The sequence below is a fragment of the Sus scrofa genome, chromosome 1, assembly GCF_054392235.1.
Source record: "Sus scrofa isolate SSC_HxYL_T2T_F1_AM1 chromosome 1, Sscrofa_HxYL_maternal_Yorkshire_Landrace_v2.0, whole genome shotgun sequence".
Taxonomy (NCBI): Eukaryota; Metazoa; Chordata; class Mammalia; order Artiodactyla; family Suidae; genus Sus; species Sus scrofa.
This window is the reverse complement of record NC_139383.1, coordinates 146,939,261-146,952,531: the sequence shown is the minus strand read 5'-3', so window position 1 is coordinate 146,952,531 and position 13,271 is coordinate 146,939,261. Positions and strand designations below refer to the sequence as shown.

At 48.1% G+C, this 13,271-nt stretch overlaps 1 protein-coding gene across 9 annotated transcripts in view; it reads left to right on the top strand.

Moving 5' to 3' along the window:
* Nucleotides 1-13,271, top strand: part of IGF1R (insulin like growth factor 1 receptor) — a 308,192-nt gene that overhangs the window by 45,615 nt on the left and 249,306 nt on the right. For all 9 annotated transcript variants that reach the window (XR_014836625.1, XR_014836629.1, XR_014836627.1 and 6 more), the window contains 1 exon segment: nt 7,250-7,795. Coding sequence is in view for 6 of the 9 variants with exons in the window: in XM_085010144.1 (XP_084866270.1) it covers nt 7,250-7,795 (546 nt within the window). In the remaining 3 variants the exon portion in view is untranslated.

Here is a 13,271-nt window from a genome sequence, read left to right as displayed (position 1 = left end):
TTTGGTGGCAAGACTCTGGTCATCTTTCAGATTGTCCTCAGGGATCCCAACCTCTGAGATGGTTTCCTGAGCTCCCAAGAGGTGGGGAGTCCTGGGCCCCCAAGTCCTATTCATTGACTATTACAACTTTTATCTCATTTAACTTGCCACTGACTCAAGAGATGGTCGCTCTGTTTCCTGGTACAAAATTCAGTTACACATGAATCCTCTTTTGACCTCTTGAATCTGTGTGGCTTTCACAGCATGGGTCTAAAGAGGGTTTTTGTAATACTGAGTTATTGGTTCCAAAGAATTAATTTTAAGGGAAGTAAAGAACTCCCATCATGGGCCACCAGCCAGGATCAAGATGTTTTGTGATGTTGGATTTTACCAGCAGAAGCAGAGCTGACAATTGGCTCCTGAATGTGGTTTTCTTTCATTATCTGCCTGTAGACCTATAGGAAAGCGATGCTAATTATGCTTCCCAATGTCTTCTGCTTCCAGCCACAGCCAAGACTTTCCCATATTAGAAGGGTTGATCAAAGTGGAAACATTTTAAATAGATAAATGCCTGTGCTATTCTTTCATGGAAATGGTGTCAGAAGGCTAACCGACACTTTTGCTCCTTTCCCCCCTTTCTTGTGTATGAGTAGTATTTAGATTGGGACAACACAGTAGATGAATGTTTTTATTAACATTTAATTTACGCAGTCACAGTGCCTCAAGCTTATTACTGTCAATAGGAATATACAAGTCCTTATCAGCTCCTGTGACAGCTTTTGTTGGGTAGGTATGAATAACCCATTTTGCAGGTGTGGAAAATGAGGCTTAGAGGCAGGAGGGCTGTGACCTGTTGAGGGCAAGAGCCAGGCCATAGCACTCTGGGGCTCAGACCTGAGTCACCCCATTTTTTCTTTTTCTAGGACTCAGGATTGTGTTTAATGTAGAGCATAAAATAGATTTATAATTGAGTTTTTCGTGTAGCTATCCCAAATACTTAGATACATGGCATTTCGGGGTTTTCTCAACCAAAGGCTTGGCTTTTCTTTCTTTTTTTTTGGTCTTTTTAGGGCCACACTCATGGCATATGGAAGTCCCCAGGCTAGGGGTCGAATCGGAACTGTAGCTGCCGGCGTATGCCACAGCCACAGCAATGTGGGATCCAGGCCGAGCCTGTGACCTACACCACAGCTCAGAGCAACACCAGATCCTTAACCCACTGAGTAAGGCCAGGGATTGAACCCACATCCTCACAGGTCCTAGCTGGGTTCATTACCACTGAGCCATGATGGGAACTCCATGCTTTTCATTAGCCCTTCTTATGTGAGCAATTCTTAGGGATTTATTTTCCAGATATATATAGTTCCTTTATGGCATTCACTCAAGTCCGCAGGAAACTCTACCTTTTGATGTTTTAAAACTACCTAGGAACTTGGGGGAGGGGGTAATATTTCTTTCAATGGAAAGACTTTATTTAAAATGGTATTCTAGAGGAAGTGAATTCTACCCCGCCTTCACTGGCGTGGGGCTTGCCAGCCTATTTCCCTCCCTCTGTGGTGGCCGGACCTAGGTACCCAGGCCACCTCCGGCCTCCCCAGTCCTTGCCCTCCCCCATGCCCATGCCCCTCTTCCCCGCATTGGCCGTCCTCCATCTGCTTCAGTTGTGCTGTCACTTTTCACTGGCTTTGGGGCTGCTGCACAGGCCCCCGTCCCCACCTTCCAGCTGTGCACTTCCTCTCTGCTTCCTGCTTGCCTGTGATTCCAGGAGCTTCGATGATTCTTTCCAGGCCAGGCTGAGAGCTCACATTCCCATGCCTTTCTTAAGGGTTGCAAGTTCTTCAGCTGTCTGTGGTTTTGCAAAGGAGAAGGCAGTGTTTTATGCTCCCCTTTTAATCATCAATGAGTATAGCAAGGGCGTGCCTCTCCTTCCTACACTGCTTGGAACACTCACTCCCTCAATGCCTGTATTATTTCGTGGCATAAGCGAGGCATGTTGTTTTCTTTTTCCTGTTGGCGGAAATAAGGTCTCACCACAATAAAGTCTGAGCAGTGTGCTATCCCTCACGGTCCAGCTGGGTTTTCCCTTCTTCTGTTCCTATCACAAAACACCCCAGACACCGGCAGTGTCACTCACAGAATCCAGAACCACTGGTGGCTGGGTCCTGCCTTGCACATTGTAGCTTGGGCTTGTCTTCTTTTCAGAAATAAATGGGAAGTTTCTTCCTACTTTTTTCCTTTCTTCTATAAATGGGGAAAAAGTGTCCAGGGTGGAGGCAGCTCTTTCATTGGAAGAAGTTGTTAGTTCTCGCCCTGTAGTATGACTTCTGTGCACAGAATGGTCTACACTGACCGTGGTGGGGAACCAGGAGGCAGAGGGAATGTGATTCTTCCCTAGTGTCCATTTTGGTGGCCATATAAAACTTCAGCGAACTTCAGTTATGAGCCCTCCTGCTCTTTCCCTGGGTACTGAATTTTCTGGTCTATTGGAAATGATAGCACAAAAATTGGTGCTAACACTTCATAATATGATCTGACCCATGTTGAATACCAGCATAGATTGCGTGCAAATGCTCCTCTATAAAAATTTCTGTTTATCATTTAGAAGCAAACTAGTATACTTAATTTATAATGGCATAGAAGAAATATGAACTTTTAGGCTGGGCATAGGAAGAAATAAATAGTGTAAAAGAAAAGAAAAAGACTTTCATTTTGAGTCACTGGCCTGAAACTGGGAGTACTCTGTGGGCAAATACTCGACAGAGACCTTGTCTGCTCCATTTTACCTCAGGCTGACTTAACTCAAGAGTGGGAACCGGAGTGTTCCCTAGTGACTCAGCAGGTTAGGGATCTGGCGTAGTCACTGCTGCAGCTTGGGTTGCTGCGATGGTGCAGGTTTGATTCCTGGCCTGGGAACTTTTGCATGCCAGAAAAAAAAAAAAAAAAAGAAAAAGTGGGAACCAGGATACAAGGCTCACTTCTGCCCTCAGCCAGGCAGCATATCTTTACTGGAGCTGCTGTGTGCCCGATGTTAGGCCTGGGAGACAAGGAAAAAACAAACAGTGCAGAGTCTCTGCTTTCAGTGGGAGAAACAGACAGCAGTCACTCAGTTAAACACATCCTTTCAGGTACCAACACTTTTCAGACATGAAAAGTGCTTTGAAATGGATGAAATAGAGAAACAAGGTGGGGGGGGACAGAATGGGGGGCTGGTGAAGCTAGGGTGTTTGGGCAAAGCTCCAAGGAGGTGACATTTGAATGGTAGCCCTGTGATGGGAATGAGGCAGCTGTGTGAGGGGGTGGGGGAGGGGGGTGGTACCCGACAGCAGGGTATGAGGGAAGGAGTGTGGAGGCCACAGTATGCTGAGCAGGAACATACTAGAGAAGAGGCAGAGGCGGGTGGGATGGCCAGGAAAGTGGAGGCTGGGTCCTGGGGAGGGGTTTCCTGTCATCCAGGCTGGAGGTGATGGTGGCTCAGGTCAGAGTGAGAGTGGTGCATGAAGACAGACGTGGAAGAAGGCACCCTTGGTACATATGTGTCAGTGGCGTGTGTACCAAGTGCGAGTGCTGCTTCATGCACCGGAGATAGAATCATGGGCTAAATAGAAAATAACTACCAGCCCTCCTGGAGCTGACGTTGTGGTGGGAGTGGTCAGCATGAGAAAGAGGCCAGAGCTAGTCCTGCGCAGGGTAGACACATCCTAAGAGGGTGCGGGTGGGATGGTAGAGGAACTGTGGGCTGAGGAAAGGGGGGCGTCGTGGCGGGAAGGGCATTCGAGATCCTCACAGGTTTAGGAGCTGGAGCTCAGAGGATGTTTTTTTTTTTCCAGCTTTATTGCAATATCATTGACAGTAATATATGACATAAACATATATTTAAGGTGTACAAAGTGAGGATTATATACCTGTATACATTGCAAAATGATCACCATGGTAAGGTCAGTTAGTACCTCCAACCCCTCACAAAAAATGTGATTTCTGCATGTGTCTGGTGATAATATTTAAGATCTATTCTCTTAACAACTTTCAAGTCTGTAATACAGTTTTGTTCACAACAGTCACTAAGCTGTGACTTAGCTCCAGAATTTGAGCATTTGTACCCTTGGACCAACATCTCGTCCTGCCCTGGCAACTGCCATTCTACTCTATGTCCATGAGTTTGGCTTTTTGAGATTCCACATATAAGTGTCTTTGTCTGACATTTCAGTTAGCATGAGGCCCAAGAGGACACGTTGCTGTGTGGTGTGAGCAGGGAGAGAAGAATCAAGAAGGACTCTTTGATTTTTAATGTGAGCAGTTCAGGGACTGGAAGTGTCATTGACAAATATGGAAGCTTGGGAGGTGGGGGATGCAGGGGTCAGCAAGTTAATTAGACTCCTAAGTGGAGCTCTGGAGTAGGCAGGTGGATATACAACTGCAGAGCTCACGGCAGTCTGGACCCAGCTTTGAGAACCATCCAGTGTCTGAGAGGCATAGGAAGCCTCTTACCTGTGGGTGAGGACAGAGGCCAGCATGTAAAGGTCAAGTTGAGAGGAAGGGTGGTGGTGGGCATGGGGGTCAGAGGGGCCTAGAGAAGGAGGCAAGGCCAGAAGCCTCTGAAAGGGTCTGGAGCTTTCATTGCCTTTGGTAATGTCACTGGGGGCTTTGCTGACCTATTTGGTATCATGACTGGGGCAGGAGCTCAATTGGCATGGGTTGGAGGCCACCAGTTGGTGAAGATGTGGAGAGCTGGAACTCTCCAAAAATGGTTGGTGTCTTTCAGATGTGTCCTTTTATGAAAGACCTGACTCCTCAAATCAACTTCCTCCCCTTCCCAGGTGGCAGTGGCATTACATGGCAGGAGGTATTTACGAGAGTGTCCCATCCAGGGAAGCATCCAAAGCTCTCAGCACAGCCTCTCTCTGGCATGTGGGAGTTCTCAGAGTGCTGGTTTCCCCCATGCTCTTCTCTGTCTTGGACACTTTTTTTTCTCAACAGTAAAAGGAGGAGATTGGGCACAATGAAGTTTCCAGTTCTGGGTTCTCAAGCTTTGCCTGCTCCCCAGCCCTGGGTTTCCCCTTCCTCCTCCTCCCTGCCCCCACGCCTCTGTCCAGTTTCTACCAGAGACTGTAACCCTCCTGGACTCTCCTCCCTTTCCCCTCATTTCCTCCCCTTTGGTTCTGTCTTGCACTTGATCACCAGATTAATCCTCCCCAAACCCACCTTACTTGGGCTTTCTCTCACCCTAGAGCCTTGAGAGAAGCTTTGCTTCTGAGATGAACATTCCCGTGCCCACCTGTGATCCTTTATGACTTGAGCTCTGGTGGACTCCCTTCCTTGGCTCTCCTCTGTACTCCTGGTCATCAAACCGGCTGCCCCTTGAATGTATCTTGTTCTGCTTTTTCTCTCTGGAACGTTATACCCAGTTATAAATCCCACCCATCCTTCAGCAGCCAGTGCATGCGCATGTGATGGAAAGGACCGTCTCTCTGCAGGAAGCTCCAAGGCTACTCCATCTGGCCTGCTCAGATCCACTCACATCTAAAGTGGCCCTGCAGTGTGCGCTCTGACCACTTCCTGCCTCACCTGACAGTTGTTTGTCATGGGTCTTAGTTCCTACCTCCACAGCGAGTCGCCTCTGAGGGGAGGACACTGCTGCTTTACATCTCCTGCAGTGCCATCCATGTTGGGTGCTTCACAAATTAGCAAATTACACCAGTCAGAAAACATCACATAGCCTGGGAAGCAATAATGGAAAGTTTTGGAATTGCTAAATCCTAAGAAAGGATGTTAACCAAGGGATTTTCTTTGCATGCATAGCTGGAATTTGAAGAATAAAAATTTCCAGTATTACAGCTATTTTATCAAAAGCCTTTAAAATCTGAAAGTGCCTTGGTCCAGTAATTCTACTTCTAGGGCTTTATCCAAAGAAGATAGCTTGGCTATCTGCAGAGAATGTCCATCAGAGTATTGTTTATGATGTGAAAAAAAATGGGGATAACCTAAATAGAGGATAGTTAAAAAAAAAAAAAAAACGAACTCATGGTTCATATTCATATCCTGGAATTACTGTCCCCTTCTTAAAATGGTGCTGTAGAAGGACATTTATCGACTTGGTTAAATGTTTATATGAAATGAAGGAAGTATGTTTAAAAACATATTATTGTCCAATTTCCTTTATATTACAGAGAAAAGATAATTGGCATAGGTAGTGATATCTTTAGATATTGGTATTATTGATGACTTTGCTATCTATTATCTAACCTTTCTGCAGGAAGCGTACTTTCTTGATTAATAAAACACTTTATGGGAGTTCGCATTGTGGCAGAGTGGAAACGAACCCGACTAGTATCCATGAGGATGCGGGTTCTATCCCTGGCCTTGCTCACTGGGTTAAGGATATCTGGCATTGCCTGAAGCTGTGGTGTAGGTCACAGGTAGGGCTCGGATCCCACGTTGCTGTGGCTCTGCCATAGACCAACAACTGTAGCTCTGATTTGACCCTTAGCCTGGGAACTTCCATATGTTGTGGGCGCAGCCCTAAATAAGCAAAAAAAAAAAAAAAAAAAAAAAAACCAAAAAAAAAAACCCACACCAAAAAAAAAAAACCCACTCTATTAAAGTTGAAATATATACCTCTTTTATTCATGTAAGTTGCATGTTCTTATCTTTCTGCTAAGTTAGCCTTTCTGTCTACATTCATGCAGTACTGGAGAGAGCCCAAGGCTACTTGCCCACATCAAATGGTAGTAAGAAGCATGGGAGCATGTTTCTTGGGGGTCTTGACCTCCCAGGTCACCGTGACCCTTCTCCAGTGTGTACTTAACTGCTTGGTGTCCTTGAGGTTGGCTGCAGTAGTGGGTTGTTGTCACTTGGCTGCTGAGATGTTTGTTCAGGCACAGGGCACTGACGCCCTGCAACAGCGATGTGGAGTGCGCAGCCTGGTCTGGGTTGCGACCTTGACATTCCCCTTTGCTCCTGCGCGACCCTGTGCTCTAAGCCATGGTTTGCATGCTAGTGGGACAGGAATGGCATCTCCCACAGCAGTGAGTGTGTTGCCTGGCACCTGGTCCAGAGGAGACACTTCCTAAATGACAGCTGACTGGTTAGCTCCCCAGATAGTCCACCTGCAGCCACAGCCACGGTGTTCCACAGTGAATAAATGGGTCTTATTTCTTTAATAATAATATAGATTTCCTGAAAACTGGCCAGATTGTGGGTTGGGAAGTAGTTTTTAAATAGTGGGTTCCTCTTAACTGAGATCCACCCCGCCTCCTCTCTTGTCTCTCTGCAGTCTGCGGGCCGGGCATTGACATCCGCAACGACTACCAGCAGCTGAAGCGCCTGGAGAACTGCACGGTGATCGAGGGCTACCTCCACATCCTGCTCATCTCCAAGGCTGAGGACTACCGCAGCTACCGCTTTCCCAAGCTCACGGTCATCACCGAGTACCTGCTGCTGTTCCGTGTGGCTGGCCTTGAGAGCCTTGGCGACCTCTTCCCCAATCTCACGGTCATCCGCGGCTGGAAGCTCTTCTACAACTACGCCCTGGTCATCTTCGAGATGACCAACCTCAAGGACATCGGGCTCTACAACCTGAGGAATATTACCCGGGGGGCCATCAGGATCGAGAAGAATGCCGACCTCTGCTACCTCTCTACGGTGGACTGGTCCCTGATCCTGGATGCCGTGTCCAATAACTACATCGTGGGCAACAAGCCCCCTAAGGAATGCGGGGACTTGTGCCCAGGGACGCTGGAGGAGAAGCCGCTGTGTGAGAAGACGACCATCAACAACGAGTACAACTATCGCTGCTGGACCACGAACCGCTGCCAGAAAAGTAAGATGATGTAACCGCAGCATCCCTCCCGCTTCTCTCCTGCCCCCTCTCCCTCACCCTCCTTCCTCTTCTGAACGCAAAGTTCTGCTGGGCAGGTGTGGTTGTATTGCATTTGGATGTAGGGTCTTGGGGGCATTTGTGGATGCCAGACTGTGGCCTGGCCAAGAATCATCCACCACACTTCCAGGCTAGAAGCTCTCGGACCTTCCACTTTGCATTTCTGATGAGAAGGGTGATCCGCGGTGCTCGAGAGGCTAGGCCCTGGCGGGGTCAGGAGCTGCACTCTTCTATCCTTTGTGTGAAAAAATATTTTTGGTAATGCAGCCCTTCCTTAGCATGAGTGCACCTGGAATATGGTGGAATAAAGGAAGTGTAAAGGGCTGATTCACATCCTGTGAAAGTGGTCTTTGATCTTGAATGGTGACATTACCATGCTTAGGCGTCCTGGTTTATGATGGAGCAGAGCCACGATGGCGGGGGTGAGGGAGCCCCAGAACAGTTTCCAGGAGGCCCAGGCTCAGGCTGTCCTTGCAGGTGGCTGTGCAGCCGGGCACATTTGTGTACCCCTGGCTTCCGTTTCCTTTCTTTTCCACCTCTTTCTTGAAGAGTTGTGCAGATCTTACAAAATTACTTAGTGAAAGAACTCTGAAGTGTGTGTACTGCTCTTGGGGTCCGGTGGTGGTGTTTGGAAACTTCTCATTTATATATCTGCCGTGTGCTTAGTTTCCTTTGAGTATAACTGATTGTGATCAATACTGTGAGCACCAGGTTGTTTGGTAATGAAGTGTGACTCTGGGCCTTTATCTTACTGCTTTCAGGGATGTTTAGGTCTATGGGCCAGGAAGGTTCCCCTCACTGGTTGGAAGGCAGTGTAGTAGCTATAAATAGCTATTTAATGGTTGGCCCAGTGAGAGACCCGAGGAGCCTGTGTACTCTAGCTAGTCACGGTGAGCCAAGAAATCCCAAATTGGTAGGCTTGCTTAAACTGTGAAGTGTGTAAAATAAACAAACCAAAGGCCAGACCCCACAGGTAGCCTTGTTTCAGTTCCCCGCCAGCCAGGGCGGCAGCAGAGAAAGGATGGTTGCTTGGACCCAGCGCATGCTTTCAGGCTTCCTATCATTTGGTCAGCGGGGACGTGAACGCTGGTTTAGTCAGGGAGCTACGATCTGAACTTTGAGGAGCTGAGAACACCATCAGGCCACTTGGAGAATCCCTGTTGGCTAAGGTTGGGGAAAGTATTGTGTTAAAAGTCGCATTTGTGATTGATTAAAATGGTACCCTATCATTAGGTTACCCGCCGGTTTTGGAAAACAACAAAAAATATTTTCAAGTAGTCTTGACATTTAAAAATTTCATTTTGAAAGAAAAAGGCATCATCAAGGGAGGTGTCGTGTTGTGGAAAGAGCCTGGATGATCTTGGACCAGCCTGCCCTTCTGGGCTATAGTTGGGCATGTTTAGAATGTTCCACTGGGCAGCCCCATCTTACTTCTTAGTGTGGATCAAATGTTTGTGCAAAACTGTTTTGAAAACTCATAAGCTCTGTACAAAAGGGAGGCGTTCTTTAAAAAGTCATTAGGTGGGCACTTGTTCAGTGATTCATCCAGTATTTATTTAGGTCTCACTGTGGACTCAGGGCTGTTTCTGGCCAGCTGTTTGTTGAAGGAGCCGGGAGCAGGGGTGAGGCGTGAGTTCTGGGCCCAAATCTGGTGGCCATGACTGGAAATGAGCATGTAATTTAAACTTGGCTTTGCCCTCAGTTTCTTCATCTGCAAAATGGGACAGACCCTGGGCTGTCCTCATAGGGCTGTTGGAAGATTAGAAAGAGAAAGAGGAAAAGCTCCATGAGACAGGACCAGGGGATAGAAATTGAGCCTTGATGCTGCTGTGTCTGATGCTGACGGGCCTGCTGGCCGAACACCCGCTTCCCCAAGGCCACACCCTGCGGCCTTTTCCCTGGCCAGTTGTCTCAGGCCTGCCGATGTTTTCCTGTGATTTCACAATGGAGTATTTATTTAAAATTAATAACAGTGCTCAGGGAACTTGTCTTCCCTTCACTTTGACCTGAAAACTCAAGCATAGGCAGGTTTCTTGGAGATTTTTCTAGTTGAATCAGAACTCTTTCCTGTGCATAGATTCCCTTGAGATCTGCGCTGTCCTGTATGGCAGCCACTAGCCACACATGTCTTGCTGAGTACTTGAACTGTGGCCTGTTCTAATTGAGATTTCCTTTAAGTGTAAAATACACACTGGATTTCGAAGTGTAGTATGGGGCAGTTGGGGGGGGGGATGCGGGGGCGTGGTGCGCGGGGTGAGGGGAGTAAGATATTTCCATAATATTTTTATTACATTTTAAAATTATAATTTAGATATGAGGTTAAATGAAATATATTACTACCACTAGTTTCACCTGTTTCTTTTTGCTTTTTATTGTGATTCCTAGAAAATTTGAAATTACACATGTAGCTTGCATTCTAATTCTTTTGGAGAGCGCTGTTTTAGAGCATGCCTTTGAAAGCCCTGGGTTCTTCCCTACATCATCTCTCTGGCTGGTCCTACACCTCTCCAGCCAGAATGCTTAGAGATCAATTGAGGATCCAGGTGAACGGCATTAGGTCCAAACAGAATGTCTGCCTTGGGGGTCCACGTAAGTGTTAAGATGGCTATTTTTAAAAATTTAGCATAGGAGTTCCCTGGTGGCTCAGCAGGTTAAGGACTTGGTGTTGTCATTGCTGTGGCTTAGGTTTGAGCCCTGGCCTGGGAACTTCTGTGTGCCATGGGTGCTGAGTGCCTCCTCCCCCCAAAAAAAATGGTTAAGCATAGAAGAATCCCATTCCATTATTCTTCCCAGGGCTGGCTACGGATAGAAGGGGAACATTTGGAGAGGTGCGTCAAGTCAAGGATGTGTGTGAAGTTTTTGACACAATGGAGAAACACCCAATTATGTAGCGCTGATAGGCAGTTTTTACTTGATGCTCTCCTTTCAGCTCCCTCGTGTAGACGGAGGCTTTGCGGTGGCAGGCAGTTCCACAGACAGCGCCATGAAGGAAATGACTACGCTATGGGTTCTCTGCATGCTTCTGTGTTTCTCTGTTGTTTCACGATTTTGAGGGGTGATTTTATGCAGGCTTGAGTTATTCATTCCTAAAAAGTGATTGACCCTTAAGAAAAACTGTGTATGGCTTTTTCCTTTCCTGAAAATGTAGCTGGTGCCCCTCACATGTGGCACTGTTGATTCCTTCATCCATGCCCTCAGATATCACTTCCGTCTCTCTTACCTATGCAGCTGTCTCTTTTCTGGCTCCTTTTCCGTGTCCTGTCTTTAGCAGCTGGTATTCTCCAGAGTAACACCCGGGGCCTTCTTTCTCCTGTCCTATTGCCGCAGAATAGCTCCCCACTGCTTCAGCATCCTCCTGTCTGCATGGGCCATGCAAATAACTCTCTGTGAGCTCTCTACCCTGTATGCATTTATGTCTGGACCACCATGGGCGTTTCAGTGTCCAGTGGTCCTTCCTGGCTTCTCCCTTCCAGCCCAGGGCTTTTCTTTCATCCCCTCTCTGCATGGGCAGCATTCTTGTTCTCCTGGTTCCCATGTCAGACACTTGGGTACCATTTGGATGCTTCCTTCTCCAACTGGACACCAAGCCCTTACCGTCTGAAATGTTTCTCTGATCTGCTGTCCTCCACTTCCCCCTCTGCCCAATCAGTGAGTGACACAGCCTCTCCCCAGCCTCCCTGCTTCTCCACCTTGGCCTGGTGACCTTCCCTACAAGCACTCTGACAGAGAGCCACCTCCCAGTCCCCTCATGAGAGCCTGTAAAACCCTGCAAAACTGGGCCATGCACTTGGTGTTCCGCCTGTAGTGTCCTTCCCCACGGTGGTGTTCTTTCCCCCTGAGCAGCTGGCCACCACTGGCCAGCAGATGCCTCACCCATTGGCAGAGGACCGCAGGGCTTGGTGGGAAGCTGGTGAGCCCATCCCGAGGAGGAGAAGCCTGCCTGTGGTGCTGGGTGAATTCTGGGTGTGTCCTTCAGCTCTTGGCCTGGGTGGCTGTCACCCCAGAGGTGAGCACACACCTGCTTTGTGGAAGATTGATTGTCAGGAAGATATATTTCCCCCTTGCCCAGAGAGCAGTGTGGAGCAATAGTCCTTAGCAAGCCAAAAGACTCGAGGATTATGAAATGTGGATGTCTCCCGTGTCATTTTCACGGCCCTTCCTCCCCAGAGGTTCCCCAGACCAGCTCTTAACTGGCAGGGAGCGTCAACCATGGATGGTAGCTCTTCTTTCTCCTGCCCTGCAGAATGACTCAAGGCCAAAGATGATGGAGAAATGGGGGGAACCATCTTCAAAATTGAAGTGTGCCCTGGGGTGCCATTCATTTATTCACTGGAGGCCAGCCACATCCAGGGAGGAGGGAACAGGGGTGAACTTTCTCCAGGTACCTGTGGTTAGTTCTCTCCCTGCCCAGCGCATTGCCTAAGTGTGCCTGGGGTTTCCTTGCCAGGGGGCTTTCTGGTGCTTGATTTCAAGTATCGAATTAGCCCCCGCTACCCCCCTCCCCCAAGAATCCAAAAACATATTGCTGAACTTAGTCTCCAAGTACTTTGTAACTTCTTAGGGTGAACAGCTTGTGGTCCACTCAGATCGCTGTATTGCCTGTGAACAGGCCCGGTCTTTGCCAGGAAATCCACAAAGTCGACAAGCCGGGCCATGTTGGAAGCTGGCTTTGCTGGTGGTGAAGGCTTACTTCAATTAAAAGGGCATTGACTGGAACAGTGGTCCTGGAGTTTGTTTGAGTTCCTACCGCCTTTAAAATGAGAAACCAGGAAAACAGCAGATTGGAGTTAAAAGGCAGGAAATGGCTTCCTTTATTGACAAAAGCAAAGCATTTTACTGCCATCTCACTGATGGGGTCAAAGACTTAAAATGAAGGCAGGTGGTATAAAAAAGAGAATTCTACATTTTTTAAAGCCCCAGACAGGTTCTCATGTTTTTGTTTATCCGAATCTCCTCACAAGGGTGGTATTGTTGTATGGGGTGGAATTGCCCCACTTCCTCATTTGCTTATAGATTGCTATGTTGGGGCCACCAGGTAAGAGTGGAGGACTTGTTTAAGTGCTTGTAAATCACCTGCTGGACCGAGGTAAGGGGGAGGGGGGCACAATTTCTCTGCCCTGAGACCCCATGCATGTGATATGCATTATTTCATCTTAACACTTCTTTTGTAAGTTCAAGCCGCCCGTAAGGATCTTTCTGTGAAATGCTGTCTGCTGCCGGGTCCTGCATGGGCTGGCCCCCCCACTGCCAAGGTGGGCCAGGGTCAGGGCCTGCCTGTCCATGTGGGGCCGGCAGAGGTCTGAGTGGCCTGCAAGGAGGGGCAGGCCATCCAGCAGGCTCTGGCTTGTGTGTTGCTCGGAGCTTGTCTCTTTTCCCCTGGAAGGCCCCTGCTCTGGTCAGCTGCTCCTGGTGTGGGGGT